The sequence below is a fragment of the Geotrypetes seraphini genome, chromosome 13 (assembly GCF_902459505.1).
Source record: "Geotrypetes seraphini chromosome 13, aGeoSer1.1, whole genome shotgun sequence".
In the NCBI taxonomy this organism is placed as follows: Eukaryota; Metazoa; Chordata; class Amphibia; order Gymnophiona; family Dermophiidae; genus Geotrypetes; species Geotrypetes seraphini.
Window position 1 is genome coordinate 26,389,807 of NC_047096.1, and position 20,975 is coordinate 26,410,781.

Below are 20,975 nucleotides of genomic sequence, written 5' to 3' on the forward strand. Positions count from 1 at the left end.
ACACAGGAGGAGCTTTTTCCCTGAGGTGAGGTATCAGCATGCCGTTGCTTACCCTAGGCCAGTGGTCTCAAACTCAAACCCTTTGCAGGGCCACATTTTGGATTTGTAGGTACTTGGAGGGCATCAGAAAAAAAAAATAGTTAATGTCTTATTAAAGAAATGAGCACAAGGTAAAAACTCTTTATAGTTTATAAATCTGTCCTTTTAGCTAAGTCTTGATAATAATATTGTCATTTATAGCTAAAGAGACATATGATCAAGAAACTGTTTTATTTTACTTTTGTGATTATGATAAACATACTGAGGGCCTCAAAATAGTACTTGGCGGGCTGCATGTGGCCCCTGGGCCACGAATTTGAGACCACTGCCCTAGGCCATCTTTTGGAATGGGAAAGTAGAAGGGAGTGTCGCAAGCTGTTTCTCCAGGAGCTGCAACTCTGAAGTGGCTGATACAGACCACCATCCAGGGACTAACTCTTCGAGGCGTTCAAGAAGCAGGAGGGACACCGACAGGCAGATGAGCTCAGCATGGATGGTGCTTCATTAAGCCCTAATCAATGATGAGTCCCTCTCCAGCCCGGAGTTGGGAGTTCCATAGAAAAGGCATTGAGTAAGCCTTCCGAAGAGGAGGCGACAGCGTAGAGCCTTGGCGATATGACTGGGGAATCCTGTTTGGTGCAGGAACCAGCAGAGACTTTAACAACGGTATTCTCTTTGGAGACTAGAGAAAGAAGATTACCTGGAGAAGAAACCTTACAATATGGAGAGATGGTGAAACCTGCCGTAATTAATATGGAGGCTCTTTGGAAAACTATAGAAATCATAGACTCCAACCTGAAAAAAGCAGCATCAGTCTTGAGGAATAATTGTGGACATATTAACTCCAAGGTGAAGTGCTGAAGGAACAGGGTGAGATCATTAAAAGGCATGAACAGCAGATTATTCAAGTTAAAGAGTTACAACGAGATATTGTTAAAGAAAGATCAGCTATTCAAAAGAATAATATATGGAACATTTTCAAAGGAAAAATAACTTGAGAATGTTGAATTTTCTTAGATCCCCAGTAATTTCATCTGTTGAGATACCGTGTAGCTAGTTGTGTGAGGTGTTGTTGATACCAAATGAAAGTTTGTTATCTATTTTAAGAGCACAGTATGTCAATATTTAACCAGGAAGTTCTACTTCAATAGGTAATACTGAAAAACCTGGGGACACAATAAATTAAACAAACTTTTTGGAAAATTCTCTGGAAATAATTGTGGAATGGACTACATTTTGCTTTGGAGTTAGATAGAGATTTAGGGCTCCTTTTACTAAAGTGCGCTAGTGTTTTTAGCGCACGTGGATTAGTGCGCGCTAACTCCACACTACGCAGCTAGAACTAACGCCAGCTCAATGCTGGCATTAGCGTCTAGCGAGCGCATTGTAGGCGCGCTATTCTGTGCGTTAATGCCCTAACGCAGCTTAAAAGGAGCCCTTAGTTATTAGAACTTACTTCAGACACAAATATAAATGATCAATTTATGGGTTCATCAATATGTATTTTTCCTGATATATCACAAGTGTTGCAGACCTAAGAGTCCTTGCTTTAGGTGCTACTTTCATTTTGAACTAAGGCCAGTACTGGGCAGACTTGTACGGTTTGTGTCTGTATATGGCCGTTTGGGGGAGGATGGGCTGGAGCGGGCTTCAATGGCTGGGAGGGTGTAGATGGGCTGGAGTAGGTTTTCTAAGTATAATAGAGGTACAATCGTATTCAATAAAGAAAAAATATATTTGTAAACGTATTGTAAATAATAGCAGCAGGGATTCATTCACACCACAATGACAAAAAAGAACAGTTGACAAAATCATAAAAAAACGGAGAAAAAATAAACCTCAATTGTGGGCTGCCGGGACTACACAAGTGCCCTAAGCCCCCCACATCATCACGGGTTTATAAAAAAACTCCGTACAAATATAAATCACTTTCATACTTTGAAGTATAATCTCAAAGGATTTTCAAAAGGTAAATATCAGAAGATTCAAAATCTTTGGTGATTTAAATGACAACGTCCAAAAATGTCATCTGAAGGGACGAAGAATGATTTCACCTTCAGATGAGTGATAGATTTTTCTATAGATTTTGATATTCGGGTTTTACAGCTACGCTACTTAACCATTTTGAATTGCTTACAGCTGAGCTGATTGCCACAGGATAGTGAGTTTGGGACTTTATACTTGTTTATAAGACATTTTTGGACGTTGTCATTTAAATCACCAAAGATTTTGAATCTTCTGATATTTACCTTTTGAAAATCCTTTGAGATTATTCTTCAAAGTATGAAAGTGATTTATATTTGTACGGAGTTTTTTTATAAACCCGTGATGATGTGGGGGGCTTAGGGCACTTGTGTAGTCCCGGCAGCCCACAATTGAGGTTTATTTTTTCTCCGTTTTTTTATGATTTTGTCAACTGTTCTTTTTTGTCATTGTGGTGTGAATGAATCCCTGCTGCTATTATTTACAATACGTTTACAAATATATTTTTTCTGGAGTAGGTTTTGACAGAGATTTCAGCAGTTGGAACCCAAGCACAGTACAGGGTAGAGCTTTGGATTCTTGCCCAGAAATAGCTAAGAAGAAAAAATTAAAAAAATTTAAATTGAATCAGGTTGGGCAGAGTTGATGGACCATTCGGGTCTTTATCTGCCGTCATCTACTATGTTACTAAATGTGTTACTTTTGGTGGAATTTTTTTTTTTAAATCCAAACAATTGTTAGATTTTATTGTGGCAAAAGGTGCTGGTGGAGCCATAATTGGACCTATAGTTATCCCAATGGTGTAAAACGAATTGGCTGCTGGATATTTGCTTCTCCGCCGTCCCCATACGATAATTTTTTTTTTCTTCTGTTATTACTGTTTCTTGGTCTCTAAGTGATTGTAGGTTAAATAATTATAATTTTTTTTTTTCTTAAGTGGTGGGGGGACTTTTTATTCATTTTTTAATCTTACAAGTGTACAAATAATAAAACATTTAAAATTAAATACATCACTTGAATTTCTTTCTAGTATAACATCAAATAAATGAATTTATTCCCTTCCCACCCACCCTTGCCTTTAGCATTTAGTTATTGAAAAATTCATTAAAAAAAAAATTACAAACCCTCAAAAATACTTTAGCAAGACTATTGCATCAAGCAAATAACAATGGTGTATCTTTTTCAAAATTATCTAAATTACATTGGTTGACTTTAGGGCTATATTCAAATCATTCCTTGACAGATTTTCATACAATGTCCTAAGGATTGGTAAGCACAGCTCACCATATCTGTCTTGTATTATGCTTACCAGTCTCCTATCTCTATGGAACCTATTTTAATGGATTTGCATACCCTAAATCTATCTCATGCATACCCTAAATCTATCTCATGCATATTTAGTGTGGTTATTCTGAATACTAGACTGCTTTAACCTTTTCCTATTGTGTGTCCCAGATGACGGGACGTTCCAAAAATGTTGTTGCCATCGTATGTCCCATACTAATAAAGAGCCAGGAACAAAATATTTGAATTTACAGACTTATGACTTATTTACATTATGTTTACAATAGCTGTAAATGATAACAGTAAATAATACAAAACTTTGCTAAAATAATTACGATTGGAACCAGCGTAACGTAAAATTTATTACGATAGGAAAAGGTTAAGAATAGCCATACTGGGTTAGAACAATAGTCAACTAGCCTGGTATCCTGTTTCCACACAAGTAGCTGGCAGAAACCCACATAGTAGCAATGTTCCATTCTGGGTAGGGTTGGAAAATACTGACCCTGAGTGCCAGCAGATAACAGCTCCGATGCTCATAGGAATTCTATGAGCGTCGGAGCTGTTGCCACTAAAAGCTATGCTATGGTTTTGTAAAAGGGGAGGTAAATATAAATAACTAAAAAGCTTAACACCTCGCCTAGTATCTCCTTAAAACTGGACTAATAGCTTTCCTTTCCCCTGGGGAATGCTTGATGATAGCTTCCTCCCCGTCTCTTTTATAAAACTGTAGTGTGATTTTTAGCACTGGGCACGTTTGAATTCTAGGAGTGTCAGAGCTGTTACTGCTAGGGTGGCTTTGTAAAAAAGGGGGTTATATAACTTATTTTTCTGAAGTCTCACCTCCAAATGAAACATGAGCCCTTTTTGTGTGTGTGTGTTTCCTGGCCATCCTTATAGCACTTGTTTAAAATCCCAGTGACCATTGGCTTCTTTAAATCAAGTTTGTGATAGGATTTCCAAGCCCTAAATCCTCCTTAATTTTCCAAAAGGAAGCTCTGATTTTAAAAACAGCAACAACCTGTTTCTTTTCAGGTTACATTCCCCCCCCCCTATCTGTCTGTCTTCAAGCTGGTACAAGAAACCCTTCTCTAACACTAAGATTAATTTCTCGGCTGAAGGTCTGCTGGAATAAACTGCAGCTCACTCAAACCCTATGGTAATAAAAACTTAACTCGAGATGCAAAGAAGCGCATAATGACAAACGACATGAGGCGGTTTTTTGTTTTTTTTTTTACGTCGGTAACAGCTTCGTTCATTCCTCCTTTCTGCCAACACGAAGGGCCCTTTAACTCCCCATCCCCCAATCAAACCCAGAAGCCCTCTACGAGCTTCCGCTTCCTTCGCGGGCGCCGTTGATGACGTCATCCTGCAGCGTTTGCCTAGGTTAACCCCTGCAGTCCCAGTTCGCTCTCCCTGAAAACGAAAGCTCAGCTCTGTTCTTACACCCGTCCTAAAGGATCCTTCCCCCTCCCCCGCCGCCACTGTTGCCGCCCGGACCACACATCGCGTCTCACCAGCCGTCTCGGTTGCTTCTGTCAGAGGCGGGCGCTTTCCTAGCTCGAAGGGATTTTTTTCTTTCTGAAACGGGCTGGCCCCAAAGTAAACCTCGGAGCTGGCTTTTCGCAGTTCTCAAAGGAGCCCCATTTGATAGATTTCTTTTCTGGTTTACACTTCGGGCTTCGATCAAAGGCCCAAAGAGGACGCCGCTGTCCCGTCTGCGGTGCCTGGTTTTCCTCCCTTCTCTGGGCTCGGGATGGCGGCCCTGTCCCGGAAGGCCTCGGGGCCTCCTCTTTCCAAGGCCGAATACCTGAAGCGTTACTTGTCGTCTGGGGAGGAGACTAAGAAGCGCAAGAAGCGGCCGAAGCCCAGCGGAAAGGGGTGAGCGCTAGCCGGAGCGGGGTAGCACTGGACATGGGGGATGTGGATGGAGAACCTTGTTCTAATCTGGATGGGGGGTGGGGTAGGGAGCAGCAGCTGAGGTTCAAAACTGGGGAACCACAATGCCTAAGAGCTGTGGGTGTGAAATGGGTCAGGCAAATGGTCCTTTTCACCTAGTAGGGAAATCGAGGAAACAAAACATTGGCGGTGCTTTCCAATTCCCATCTCCTGCTGGTTTCCAGCAGATGCACTACAGAAACTAATTAAACTAACTAATTTAAATAAATAAAATATAAACACATAAGAAGCTGCTATGATTTCCCTTAGGTTAAGTGGAGTAGTTTCTGTTGAACTGGGAATTAATGTTTATGAATGGCTGGAAAATGTGGGTTTTTTTAAATGTAGTTAACAGTTATGAAGGGTGATGAGGTCCTTAATCATGTAGTCTTCTTTCCCCGTAGGATGCGGATAGTGGATGATGATGATGTTAGCTGGAAGAATCCATCTACTAAAGAAGCAATGATGGAGGAAGAAGAAGATTTGCCTGTGGTAGGTACAAAGAATATGTGAAACACAGTGCCATTTTCCAAGTACTTTGATGTTCAGGAGGATTTAGTGCCTTTTGGTTGGGTATGCAGCTTAATTGAATCTGCCACTCATTTTGCCTGGAAAGGGTATAAGGGTAATGTCATTTGATGTACTGCTTTTCTGTCATATAACTAAAGTGATTTGTATATACGCTCCTCCCTTCATAGTCGCAGGTTTTGAACTCACAACTTTGGATTATTCACGGTTTTTATCCCCCTACTGGACCTCACAATGGTTAGACATAGAAACATAGAGTATGTCGGCAGAAAAGGGCCGTCGGCCCAACACGTCTGCCCACTCAAAAGAACCCTCCCCTTAAGCAATTCCCTGAGGCTGTGAGTTCAAATTCCATGCTGCTCCTTGTGACTCCAGGCAAGTCACTTAATCCCCCCATTGCCCCAGGTACATTAGATAGAGTGTGAGGCCACCAGGACAGAGAGGGACAAATGCTTGAGTACCTGAATGTAAACCACTTAAGCTATAAGTGGTATATAAATACTAAAATAAAATATCTACAACTTAGAGCCAACTCTGACCCACTCCTGTCTCCTGGACTCTTCTACAACTTTTTAAAGCCTGGTCGTCTAGCAGTGAAACAGGGCAGGAGCGATCGTCCTATGCTCCTGTCCTGTGCAGAGCCACGTGAACATAAATGGCTGCCGTGCGTTTCCACTAGTCTCATGGGAACTTGTGGCAGCCATTTATATTCGTGGCTCTGCACGGGGCAGGAGTGTAGGAAGATCGCTTCAGCCTCACTTCACTGCTGGACCACCAAGATTTAAAAAGTACGGTAAGTTGTGGGGTGGGTCAGAGTCGGTCCTAAGTAAGTTGTGAAGGGATCGGGGAGGTGGGGTGGGTCAGAGTTGCCATAAAGTTATTTGTGATTTTTTTGTATTTACGGGCCAGCTTTGCTCCTAACCCCCGTGAATATGGAGGGAGGGTTGTATACAGGTAACTTACTCTGTCCCTCAATCTAAGTTTTATACACACAACAATGGAAGATTAAGGACTTGATATCCATAATAATCTGGGATAGCTAGACTTTTATAGAAATGTATGAGAATTCCCCTAAGACGATAAAAGTATCCTGGTAGGGTACTTTAAGTTGCATAGTGCACACCTCACCAGAGTGCAAGTTTAACTTAGTTAAAAATATTAAAATAGTCTGTGCCATGCTTTTGAAGGTGTAAGGTGTTTCAAGTCTTAGCACATAAAAGAGGAACCGGTAGTCTAAATATGGTGCATGGACATGAACTTGAGATATCATTCCCTAATAATATACCTGGTGGATTTTCTAGGTGGCAGAATTTGTTGATGAGCGTCCTGAAGAAGTGAAACGCATGGAAGAATTCCAAATGAGCAATAAATGGATAGTTTTGAAAAGTGGGTATGATGTGATTATGAAGGCAGAGCCTGTATTTAATCAGTTTTATATTTAATAACAAAATCAGTGAAATTTGTATGAACTTTTTCATGGGCAGGACTAGATTCAAGTGAGCCTTTGTCTGTGTTGAGGGGAAAACCTGTTGATCTTATTTCAGTATTATTGTATATACTTGAATATAAACTGGGCATCTCAGTTTATATTTGAGTCCTTCCCTGCTCTACACTACCCCTCCCAGACAAACTGCAGGCCTCCCGCAGGACTGGGTCCAGTGGCGAGATGAGATAGGAGCGATCTCTCCTATGTCTTGTCCTGGCCATCTCTGCTCCACCCTGCCTCCCTCCCACCCTTGGACCCATCCACAACCTACCTTCGACACATTGGTGGTCCAAAGATGAACCAGGATAGGAGCGATGCTCCTTCACTCCTGCCCTGTGCTCTCTGTTGAAAATCGCTGCTGTGAATTCCCACGGCAGCCATTTTCAACAGCAAATCCGCATGGGGCAGGAGAGTAGGAACATTGCTCCTGCTATGGATCACCTCTGGACTACCAGGGCATCAAAGGTAGGCTGTGGATGGATCCATGGGCGGGCGGGAGGGAGGCAGGGTGGAGCAGAGCCAGATGGGCTGCTAGTCTGGGTCTGGAGTTTGGGCTGGAACAGGCCAGGACAGGACACCTCAGGGAAGGGAAGATTATTGGTGCCAGAGGGGGGAGGAGAGAGAGAGAATTACCCGTACTTGGATATAAACCCTCGGTTTATATTTGAGTCTACCTTTTTCCCTCTTTTTTTGGGGGGGAAAAAGGTTACCTTGGTTTATATTCGAGTATATATGGTAGCGGTGGACCTTATGTGAAAACAAATATTTACTCAGCTACATGAATTGATAATTTTCAGGTCTGTGAAACAGATATATTAGAACAGAGGAGTGTGTGGTGCAGTGGTTGGATCTACAGCCTCAGCACCCTGGGGTTGTGGGTTCAAACCCCGCGCTGCTCCTTGTGACCCTGGGCAAGTCACTTAATCCTCCATAGCCCCAGGTACATTACATAGATTGTGAGCCCACCGGGACAGAGAGGGAAAATGCTTGAGTACCTGATTGTAAAAACCGCTTAGATAACCTTGATAGGCGGTATATAAAATCCTAATAAACTTGAAACTTGATAAGTTGTAGAAAAAAACCAATCTAGCATGCCCAGTTATTTTATCCATACTGCTAAGGATACATTCCAGTTGTCAGACATAGAATGTTCAAGGTCTCTCCATATGTAGGGCACTATGCTCTATTTTCTTTCCTTGTATGCCATTATTTTTTGTAGAAAAGCATAAGAGATTCTCACTTAGTTCTCTCTAACATCAGCCTTTTCCATCACTTACTACAAAGATTGGTAATAATCCAAACAGTTGGCAGTACTGGATGGCTGCTGCCCAAATAATCAGCACCCCAGGTCCCCTGCATAGCTTGCAAGACAGACATTACTATTACTACTATTAATTATTTATATAGCACTATTAGACATATGCAATGCTGTACAGAATCACAAAGTAGAAAACAGTCCCTGCTTGAAAGAGCTTACAATCTAAACAGCCAAGACAGACAAACAGGATGTCTTGGATACAGTTAGGGGGAACAGTTGATCAGCTGGCTGGGTTGGAGGGCAGAGGAGTAGGGTTAAGGATTGAAGGCTATGTCAAAAAGCTGGGTTTTCAGTCTGCTTTCAAACAAGGTAAAGGAAGGGGCTTGACGGACAAACTCAGGTAATTTATTCCAGGCATAGGGAGCAACTAGATGAAAGGAACAAAGTCAGGAATTGGCAGTGGATTTCTGACAAACAATCCGCTACATGAGTTTTATCATCACTGCCTGCTTTAAAAAGAGCTATTAGTGAACTTCCTTAGATTCCCACTTAGCCTGCCTGGCACCTCTGCCTATAAAATTCTTGCATTTCCTTAGCACTTCTAGTTACTACATATTTTGAAGCATGTCAGTCAAACCTAGCCAGATTATTACCCGAGTTCTTTTCAAATTTTATTTTTATATATTTCAAAAATAATATCAAGCAAAATATACTTGCACAACAGCATGCTTTGGTACTTTCTTAATTATAAAAAGAAAAATAAATAAAGTTATGAGTACATCCAGAAGAAGAAACACAAAAGGATTTGATGACAGTGAATATCTCCTAGAAGGAAAAAAAAGTTAACTACACTGTCCACCATCAAGAATATTTTTAAATCAGTTGATCTTGCGGCCCTTTTACTATTAATAAAAGCAGTTCTTTAGCATTCCTCCAGACCAGTTCAGATGCATGGTTATGGACTCCTACCACACAGCAGCTTTTTTTTTTTTTTTAATGGTCACAGATGTTGTGCTTCCTATTAAAAGAAAAAGTTTTTCTGGGACCCCCCCAATGACAACCCACACCTCCTGACCTTAAAAAAAAAATTGGCAGAAAGGAAGCCCACTCCCTCCTGCCTCGGTCACCTAGACCCCCTTCCAACCCTCCCATCTTTTAAATTGAAGATCAGCAAGAAGGATGCCCACTCTCTCCTCCATGAATCCAGGATGCACCTGGAAGGGGAAGGCCCACCATTTTGAAGAAGTGAGCCTGCCAGTATGAAAGAATGGGCATCCCTCCTGCTAATCTTCAATTTAAAGGTGGGAAGGTTCGCAAGGGGCCCCAGCGGCAGGAGGGAATGGGCATCCTTTCTGCCAATCTTCAATTTAAAGGTGGGGGGGGGAGGGATCGGGGTGTGAAGGGTCCAGGTGGCTGAAGTAGAAGGGAGTGGACTTCCCTCATATTGATTTTTTTTTTTTTTTTTTATAAGTTCAGTGGGTGTGGGGGAGGGTGCCATCATTGGTGGGTGTGGGGGCACGACATCTGTGTCTATTAAACAAACTACTCTTCCTGCCCCAAACAGCTGGGTGGCAGGAGGCTGTTTCAGAGTTTCCCCTGCTGCTCAGCTGTTAGAGGCTTCCCGTGTGAGCTTCAAATGTGTCAAGTTGCTTTCTCCAACGACTGATCGGATAGGATTACGGTGAACCTCTGCAAAACTCATTTGCATGCAAAATTGTTTCAACATCAATCGCCATTATCAAATCGGACCATTTATAGGCACCATCATAGCAACCCATAGGATTTTAATGATGATTTTAGAGCATCCAGCTTTGAGGCTTTTAAATTTGAAGCCATCTGCTCTTGTATGTTCCCCACTTAGTATGGGCAATGCATTAAGTGCCTTTCTGTTTGTGGAAAGCACCTAATTAGTGTGAGGGTCCTAAAAGGGATCAGTTGTGTGTATTTTCTTGAAATGTGGCTGTTCAAGGCCGCTGTAGATATGCCATATTCTTTATTGTACTATGTTTTTTTTTAATGCATGTTACTCTGGGCCTAGGAATAGAGATGAGAAACAAATAGATAAGGAAGCCTAAATTAGTTGGTGACAAGTAGACAAAAGTACAGGTGTGAAAACAGAATGTAGTTTTTATTCTATAGTTTTTATTCTCTTTCAGATCAGAATGAAGATCTCCAAAGCTCAGAACTCTCCCTGGCTGCCAGATCTACTGTGAGGTAAAATGTATTTTCTATAGTTTATAAGATAGATAGCTCACAATTTAGTGTTCTTTTTTTTTTTTTTAATTTCTTTATTCTTTTTCAAACTTACATCAAGTGCACAAAAAGAACAACATGAAATACTATCATATAATACTTGAACATCATACATTATATTCTTAATATGTAAATTAATTAAAAACCCTCCCCCCTCCCATCTTTCTATACAATCATTAAAACTATCATATTTCTTCAAAATTTCAATATCGCTACATCTTATCTTCCAATCTCCCCACCCCCCTATGTATATTATCAAAGAAAAATGATGCCTATTCACTACAAAAATCAACCATCGGTTTCCATATCTTTAAAAAATTTTTATAACTTCCTTTCTGTATTGCAATTGCTCTTTCCATCTTGTAAATATGACACAGGGAATTTCACCAAAACGTATCATTGAGATTACTATAATTTTTCCAGTTGTTAGTAATATGTTGCATAGCAACACCCGTCATTATCATCAAAAGCTTATTGTTATGTGCTGATAATTGACTTTTTTTCCTCATAGACATACCGAACAGAACAGTATCATATGCTATTTCCACATGATTTTCCAATAAGCAATTTATTTGAGACCAAATTGAATTCCAAAAATTCCTAATGCAGGGGCACAATTTAGTGTTCTGTTTATGAGTATAAATTGTCATTGATGTTCAGTGTGGTTTTAGGTAGCAAAGCATGAAATTCAAAATCTAAATAAAAGTAAACTTTCTTATCTGTAACAGCAATAGAATAAATCAAACATGCACATAGGTAACATCATTCAGTGCCGACAGAGATGACTCTTGAGTAGCTTAGAAAACTTAGGAATTTCTGAGCATGTGCAATATTTTCTGCATAGCTCTGATTTCACAAGTTGCCTCAGTCTAATGAAAAGCTTGGGTCAACTCCCTGGGAAAGTGTATATGTGTGTGTCTGATTTATCCTGGTGTCTATGGGGATACCTTATTTCTAGGTAAGCAGTGGTTAAAGTTACATCAGCACCCTGAGGTTGTGGGTTTAAACCCATGCTACTCCTTGTGATCCTGGGCAAGTCACTTAATCCCCCCATTGCCCCAGGTACTGTAGATAGATTATGAGCCCGCCGGGACAGATGGGGAAAAATGCTTGAGTACCTGAATAAACTCATGTAAACCATTCTGAGCTCTCCTGGGAGAACGGTATAGAAAATTGAATAATAAATAATAATAAAATGCCACTCAAGTGGGGGGAGTTCCATAGTTGAGGGTTGCCCAGTTTGGATTTGCTTTGGATTCTATAGGGAACTTGAACAGGAACATGTTGGGAGAGAGTTGGCTATTGATTGAAAAGGTAGAACTATTGTGTCCACGTATACTCTCTCTGAGACATGTGGCCGAGATGATAATAAGTAAAAATATGAGTGACTGCAGCTCTACATATTTCTTCAGTGGAATTGAGTGGAGATAGAATAAAATTTATTTATTGGGATATAATAACTACCTTTATGAAGAGATTCACCCAAGGCAGTGTACAGCAAGTACAATTCAACATAAAACTTACAATTTTGTTATCAGCATAACAGTAGTAAAAAGGCCAAATATAAACCTAAATACAAATCAAACTCAAAATCAGCAAATTGAACTTAATAATAGGACTACCATGAAACATTTTCAAAAATATGCTTGGCACTGAAATTCAAATAGCAGAGATATAATAGTGTCAGAGTAATACTTTTGAAAGGCCTAATAAGCACACATTAAAACATTCAAATAATATAGATATGATGCAAATGCTTTTCTATAGTACAGCTTATCATTTAACCAAGGGGCAGAGTGCAGATATTAGATGGAGACAAGAATGGTGGAACAAAGCCCATTGGGATAAACTGATGGGTGGCTAAACTCAAGGCAAGTTGTTTGTACAGTTATAAGGAACTGATCTAAGCTAGTGTGTGTATCAGGCTAGACCTGGTGCAGAATGAGTGTATAGTCAGTCACCCTATGTATTAAAAGCTTGAGAGAAGAGCTAAGCTTTCACCTGCTTCCTGAAGTAGAGGTAGTCTTGATTGAAAGACAGGAAACACAGAGTAGGTTTAAATGGTCAATATTCTCAATGAAGAAGGGTAAATAGTGGGGTTCCACAGGGGTCTGTGCTGGGACCGCTGCTTTTTAACATATTTATCAATGATCTAGAGATGGGAATAACTAGATAATTAAATCTGCAGATGACACTAAGTTGTTCAAAGTTGTTAAATCGATAGAGGATTGTGAAAAATTGCAAGAGGAACTTGTGAGACTGGGCATCAAAATGGCAGATGATGTTTAATATGAGCAAGTGCAAAGTGATGCATATGGGAAAGAGGAATCTGAACTATAGCTAGTATTAGGAGTCACTGCCCAGGAAAAGGATCTAGGTGTTGTCATTGAGGATACTTTGAAACCCTCAGTTCAATGTGCAGTGGCAGCTAAAAAAGCAAAAAGAATGTTAGGAATTATCAGGAAAGGAATGGAAAACAAAGATGAAAATGCTATAATGCCCTTGTATCACTCTATGGTATGGCCGCATCTCAAATACTGTGTAATTCTGGTTACGGAATTTCAAAAAAGATACAGTGGAATTAGAAAAGATACAGAAATACCACTGCTTATTCCTAGGATAAGCAGCATAAAATCTGTTTTACTACTTGTCATTTTGCTAGGTACTTGGGACCTAGGTTGATCCTAGTATGGCAACGAGTAGCAAGCTTTCATGCTACCAACGTTGGGAATAAATAGTAGCTTTCCCCATGTCTATCTTGATAACAGTTTATGTACTTTTCCTCCAGGAACTTGTCCAGACCTTTTTTAAATCCAGATATGCTAATCGCTTTTACTATGTCCTCTGACAGCAAGTTCTAGTAGTTATCCATTCAGTGAATAAAAATTCTCCTAACCATCTACCTTCATGGAATGTCTTTTTTGCACTTTTGATCCCTTTTTTCTCATGCTCTTTCCCCCATCCCCAACCCTGTCACCACTCAGTCCCTTTTAGCCTATTCTTCCCCACCAGTCTCCCTTCCCTATCTCACCATCTCTCCTTTACCTATCCAGCTCTTGCCATTCAAGAAGCCAATAGCCCCCCGCTGGCTTGTCAAACCTCTTAGCCTCTAACACCATGCCAGTAGGCCATCTCTCCAACCTTTATTCCTGCAAGCCAGTGAGTCTCCACCCTCCCCCTAGCTAGCCCTTGAAGACATTGGTCCTCAGTCAGTGGCTTCAGCTGGAACTTCCTCTTTGTACTGCCATTCTGCAAATGGTGTCAGGATTGCATTGGTCTCCAGGATTTTAATTCTCATGAGTTTCTGCACTGCACAACTCAAACTAAAACAGATCTAAGTGTTACAGAGTAGTAGTAGTCATGCTCTCATAGTAGCAAGAAGGTACAAAAATCCTAGGTGCAGATGTGACTTTCTAGTCACCATGGAGACCTGGCACCAATTTCTCAAGCTCTGTCTTAAAGACTCCAAGTTTTTTAAATGGTAAATGAGTTTTTTTGTGGGATGACGGAGAACTTGGAGAAAATAAAGTAAAAAAAAAAAAAAAAAAAGACAAATAATCTATTCCAAATATCCAAAATATGCTGAAAGAGACAAAATTCATGTCTGTAGTTTGGATGAAATTAGACTATGTGGGAAGTTCTTTGCTCAAAAACCCAAATTTGGGAAGTTCTTTGCTCAGAAACCCAGATTTTTTTTTTTTTTTTTTTTAAACATGCATGAATTTATGAGAACCATTCTTGTCTGCACACTCTGTTGCCCACTTGTGCGGTTGTTTCATGCTGTAAGTTGATGGAGAGTTAGGTGAAACTAAACAATCTTTTCTTCCCCAAATATAAATCCATTCAGGAGACAAAACCACAGAAAGAGCAATAGGACTATTGATTAATATAGAAGCGTAACATCTTTGTTATTTTAGCCTCTAGGCTGTGTTAACATACTTAATGCTTGTTATCAATGGTGCTTTAACTAAGTGGATAGAGGCTTATTCTGCAGTGGAAAGAAGGTAAAAATCCACACACTTATAAGTGATAATAGTAGCAATAGTACATTGACATAGTAACCCATTAGTTGTAACTGCACCTCTGGGAGTTAGCATAAAAACTTAACACAGTTACAGTGCATCTTGCATGATTCAAAGCTTAACTGATTGCAACAAATAACACAGATATAACTGTTACTATGCTTTAGACAACTAGCTCTAGTGCTCTCTCTTTGCTGAGGGAAGGGTTGTAGAGATAACATTTTTTTGTGCAGTGTGTTATTTGAAACAAAGCAGTAAACTCGGTACTGGAACTCCAGTAAAACAGCTCCTGACAGTCTTTCATGGAACTTTTCCGCAGTACAAGCAGTCCCTGGGCTAAGAACAAGTTCCATTGCATTGCAGAATAGAAGTTGGAACATTAGACCACTTAATTTTTTTTTGTCCCTCCATCCTTCATTTGAAGTTTGTGCTCCCTCCCTTCCTTTTGTGTCCTAATTCGACCCTGCTTCTCCCTTCCTGTCCCAACATGACCCTCCTCTTCCCTTCCATGTTCCAATGTGACCCTTGTAATGCTTCCCTCCCTCCCATCGGTGTTTACTTCCTCTGGCCGACTGTCTCTTCCCAGCTGCACTTCTCTTTTCAAAGCTGTGGCTGAGATTCCTACATGCAGCCTTTGGTTGATCTGGAAGCGTTCCCTCTGATGTCAGAGAGAAGGCTTTTGGGTCAGCTGAGTACAGGAGCCGCTGCTCACAGCATTGTGAAGAGAAGTGCAGCTGGGAGGAGGCAGCTGGCCAGAGGAAATAAACACCCACGAGAGGGAGGCACGAATTTGGGACAGAGAATGGAGAGAAGGACGATGAGGGGCCCATTGGGGCAGAGAAGAGAAGAAGAGATTTGCGTTTGGACAAGAAGGGAGGAAGAGGGGGCGCCGTTGGCACAGGAAGGGAGAGGCAGGACCCCCCAGTTCGTAAGTATGAGTCTGACATAAGTCGGATCTTCTTAACCCAGGGATTGCCTGTACTTGAAAATAAACTGCACATTTATCAGATTTCATATCAGTAGGTAGAGAAGCACAGATAGGAGGTAGACTGTGGTCTTGGTGGTTTGCCACTCTCCTCCAATGAATGGATTGGATTGATTACTTTTTATATACTGCTGTTGACATAAGTATTAAAGTGGTGAACGATACTACAGTTATAACTGTTAAAAAAACACTCTAGGTACAATAGAGTGAACAATCAATAATAAGCAACAGAGTTTTATAACCAAAATTACTAAATTTCTCATCGTTAACATGTGCCTCAAAGTATGTTGTTCAGAACAACTAGATAGATTTTTTACATTAGACACTCTGAATAAACATAAATTTATTTTGATGCCCTTATCAATTTGGCAGCATTGTGCAGATCTAGAGGGAGATGGTATGATGAATTCAACCGTTTGCATCCTTTGTAGACTACTACATATTAGGATTAAGAGTGAAGAAATCAGAAATTTTGTGCCATCTACAACATGAATGGAAAAGAGATTTTTAAAAATTTTATTTTATTTTCCCAGCTTGGAGAGTGCATCAAGTAAAAAAGAAAACAACCAAACAAGACATTCCCCTGATGACTTGCCTCCCAGCAGGCCGCGCCATGATTCCCCTGATGCCCCTCCTCCCTGCAAACCGTACTACAATTCCCCCGATGCCTTGCCTCCCCACAGGCCACGTCACGATTCCCCCGACGCCTCGCCTCCCCGCAGGTCATGCGATTCTGACGCCTCGTCTCCCCGCAAGTCGCACCATGATTCCCCAGAAGCCTCATCTCCCCGCAAGTCGCACCATGATTCCCCAGAAGCCTCATCTCCCCGCAAGTCACACCACGATTCCCCAGAAGCCTCATCTCCCCGCAGGCCTTGCCACGATTCCCTCAATGCCTCGTCTCTCCGCAGGACTCATCACGATTCCCCCGATGCCTCGTCTCCCCGCAGGTCTCGCCACAATTCCGATGTCTTGAATCCACGCAGGCCGTGCCACGATTCCCCCGATGCCACGTCTCCCTGCAGGCTACGCAATGATTCCTCCGACACCTCGTCTACCCGCAGGCCGTGCCACAATTCCAACACCTCGCCTCCCCGCAGGCCGCGTCACGATTCCCCCGACGCCTCGCCTCCCCACAGGCCGCATCACGATTCCCCTGACGCCTCGCCTCCCCGTAGGCCGCGTCACGATTCCCCCGACGCCTCACCTCCCCGTAGGCCGCGTCATGATTCCCCCGACACCTCGCCTCCCCATAGGCCTCGCCACGATTCCCCTGACGCCTCGTCTCCCCGCAGGTCTCGCCACGATTCCTCTGACGCCTCACCTCCTCGCAGGATGCGCCATGCTTCCCTTGATACCTCGCCTCCTCGCAGGCTGTTCCATGATTCCCCTGATGGCTCGCCTCTCCGCAGGCCACGCCATGATTCCCCTGACGCCTCGCCTCCCCGCAGGTCGCGCCATGATTCCCCTGACGCCTCGCCTCCCCGCAGGCCGCGGCACGATTTTGCCGACGCCTCGCCTCCCCGCAGGCCGCGGCACGATTTTGCCGATGCCTCACCTCCCCGCAGGCCGCGGCATGATTTTGCCGACGCCTCGCCTCCCCGCAGGCCACGCCACAATTCTCCCGATGCCTCACCTCCCCGCAGGCTGTGCCACGATTCCCCTGATGTCTCACCTCCCCGCAGGCCACGCCACGATTCCCCTGATGCCTCGCCTCCCCGCAGGCCACGCCACGATTCCCCTGATGCATCGCCTTCCCACAGGCCGCGGCATGATTTTGCCGATACCTCACCTCCCCGCAGGCCACGGCACACTTTTGCTGACGCGTCACCTCCCCGCAGGCCGCGGCATGATTTTGCTGACGCCTCACCTCCACGCAGGCTGCGCCACGATTTCGCCGACACCTCGCCTCCCCGCAGGCCGCGCCACGATTTCGCCGACACCTCGCCTCCCCGCAGGCCGCGCCACGATTTCGCCGACGCCTCGCCTCCCCGCAGGCTGCGCCACGATTTCGCTGACGCCTCACCTCCCCGCAGGCCGCGCCACAATTTTGCTGATGCCTCGCCTCCCTGCAGGCCACGCCACAATTTCGCTGACGCCTCGCCTCCCCGCAGGCCGCGCTACGATTTCGCCGATGCCTCGCCTCCCCGCAGGCCGCACCATGATTTCGCCAATGCCTCGCCTCCACGCAGGCCGCGCCATGATTTCCACGATCAATGTCCCCCTCCAAAGAGATTAAACAAAATGAAGCCCTCCACCAATTCTCAAGAACAAGATCTGATCCCAACTCGGAAGCGCCACAGCTCTTCAGATTTGTCTCCAGCTGGAAACAGCAGGCATGATTTTGATATGGGAATACCACTTTCACAGAAGAAACATGGTTCACTAGCTAGTGGCAAAAATCTAAGTAGTGTTAGAGGTAAGTCTGTGAAACTTGTCTATGTCTGATCTGAGAAGTATGATAAGATGAGCCAGAGGGATGCTAGGTTGCAAAGGGAGAGCTATAACCAATAAAAAAATAGTTAATGATGATGTATTATATTGGATGCTAGTGAGACTATAGCTAGAATACTGTTTCCAGTGATGGAGACTATGCCTTTAAAACAATAGGGAAAACTAGAGGCAATCCAGGGGCCACTAAAATGATGCAAACTTTTCAATCCATCCTTCTTGGCTCTTTATCAGCTGTTTTCTCACTCCTTTCTCAGCAAAAGTGATACTAAAGATAGTGTGCACTGAATTGTTGTATCTGAATTGTACTCATGCATATCTCTGAAGCCCTGCTTTTGTTCACCAATGACGTTGTACATCAAGTGTTTGATTGGGGCTCTCAATATGTGTTGGTATTGGCTGCCTTTGATATGCTGGATCATCATATTCCTTTGTGTGATTCTCAGCTTTTGGGATTCCAGGAGTACCCCATGCATGACTATCTTTTGAGAAGATCTCAAGTTGTTGGCTCAACTCATTCAACACTGAAGGCACTTAACATGGGCATTCCTCAGAGATCTGTCCTTTTACCTGGCTATTGTATATTAGAAATTATGAAATTACATTGTTGTATTACATCTGTTGTGTCCTGAATGTCTGAAGATGGGTTGGTACTATATTCAGAAAAAACTGTTATCTTTTTCTTAAGATCACCTAAGGGGAATATTTTATCAGCTTCCATTTTTAATAGGCCTTAAGATAAGTTTCAAGTTTTATTTATTGGATATTCATGCATTGTCATAATTTCAAAGCGTATTACAAATCTAAAAACGGGAACAGTAATATACATGTACGAAATTTGGACAGACTTATAAATAACAGAACTGAATCAAAAGTTGGAGGGGAGGAACTACATATGTTATAATAAAGAAAGAACGAACAAATAAGGGTAAGCACAACAGGGCAGTTTTAAGAAAAAGAAGGAAAAAGAAAAAAAGAAGTTAAAAAGCCTCTTGAGGAGGGGCTTGATCATTGAGGCTAAAAATGATATGAGCGTAAATATGCTCATATTCAACAAAGTTAAGTCTCAAAGGCATCTCTATATAAATAACTTTTTAGGGAGCCAATGCTGTTTCATTACGTAGATATCCTGGTAGGGCGTTCCAAAGCTGGGGACATGTCACAGAAAAAATTACTGACTGCCTTGTGGCAATAATTTTCAGAAAAGGGACAGTAAGCAGATGATGTTCTGTTGATCTTAGTGTTCTCGATAAAGTGTAAGGTATGAGAAGGTGGTCAAGAAATATCGGAGAATTTGTAAGTCGTATTTTGAAAATCAGTAGTGCTATTTTGTAGGTAATTCTGTAAGATATTGGAAGCCAAGGAGGGGGGTCAGGTGGTCAATATTTTTTTGAGTTTGTGATGATCTTTATCTGTATTTTGAATTATTTGTAGCCTTTTAAGTTCTTTCTGGGAAATACCTTTATATAATGAGTTACAATAATCCAGTCTTGATATTATAAGGGAGTGAATCAAAATGTTTAAAGCTGCTGGATCTAATATTTTTGATAATGATCTGATTAGTCATAGTATGTAAAAACAGGATTTTACTACAGAGCTAATTTGATTGTGATAGGAAAGCTTGTGATCGAGGTTACTCCTAAGATCTTTGTGGACTTAACAGTTTGTAGTGGGATTTTATCTAAAGTGATTTGAGATGGCAGTGTAAGGTCTTCTTTCCACGGGAATAATATTGTCGTTGATTTCGACGAGAATGATATGAATGATGGGAATAATTTTTGATTTCTCTCTTTCTATGAAACACCAGATTTAATGCTGTATTTTGTTTATTCTTCAAGCTCAGGATACTTGGATGCCTAAGGCCTCTACGTTCTATGGATTATTTTCATTCAGTCCTTTAGGCCTTGATGCTTAATTCAATAGATTACTGCAATATGGTCTATCTCCATGTTTTTAATTAAAATTTGATATACCGTCCTTGAGGAGAACCATTCTGGATGGTTTACAATAGATATTAAAAATTAATTAATCAAAAGAAATGAAAAGGGAAATCTATGTCTGCATAGGAGCAGAGTTGAAGAATAGATGCTGTAGAGCACATCCAGCATCTTGGTCTCCCAATCACTGCTCTTAAAGCACTCCTGGTGGGAACACACTGCAAGGGATACATTTCTCCTGTTTTGCTGGACCTTCATTGCTTACCTATTGTTTTTTGTATTCATTTCAAAGTTGATTCATAGGTCACTACAAGTTGCTGCTACATATTATTAACATCAGTCCTAAAGATTTGCCGGCCATCCAGACATCTCTGCTCATTGGGCTCCCATCATTTGAGTATGCAGGACCTGATAACAAATAGCCAAGCAGGGATAATATGTATAGTAGCATAGGTGTTGGAGCAGGTTGGGGGGGAGGGGCACAGGTGCATGGCCTCTCCAAAAATTGGCTATCGGAAGTATGGTTCTCCTGACTCTCCCACCTACCACCTCCCTGCCGCTGTGGTTTGGAGTCTTCGCGGCCTTCTGTGGTCTGCCTGCCCTGGAGGTATTCTTTCTGCAGCATCTTGCCTACGTGGGAAGAGGAAGTGCTGTGGGGGGAACATTTCCAGGGTGGGCCAGCAGCGGGGGTCTTGCTTCATTGCGCCGCCAGCTGCTCAGGGATTTTGAATTGTAACAGTGGGGAGGTAGTAGGTGGGAGAGTCGGGAACTAGGGAGTGGTCATACCACAGGATCCAGCTTTGGGGGGGGG

The 20,975-nt window shown here is 42.3% G+C and overlaps 1 protein-coding gene across 1 annotated transcript in view; it reads left to right on the forward strand.

Moving 5' to 3' along the window:
- The first annotated feature begins 4,651 nt into the window (after window positions 1–4,651).
- BUD13 (BUD13 homolog) overlaps window positions 4,652–20,975 on the forward strand; it is a 28,837-nt gene continuing 12,513 nt past the window's right edge. Inside the window, exons 1-5 of the mRNA XM_033919347.1 lie at window positions 4,652–5,187; window positions 5,649–5,736; window positions 7,074–7,158; window positions 10,673–10,730; window positions 16,310–18,195. Coding sequence (XP_033775238.1) covers window positions 5,063–5,187; window positions 5,649–5,736; window positions 7,074–7,158; window positions 10,673–10,730; window positions 16,310–18,195 — 2,242 coding nt within the window. The 5' untranslated portion in view covers window positions 4,652–5,062. The remainder of the gene's footprint in view (window positions 5,188–5,648; window positions 5,737–7,073; window positions 7,159–10,672; window positions 10,731–16,309; window positions 18,196–20,975) is intronic.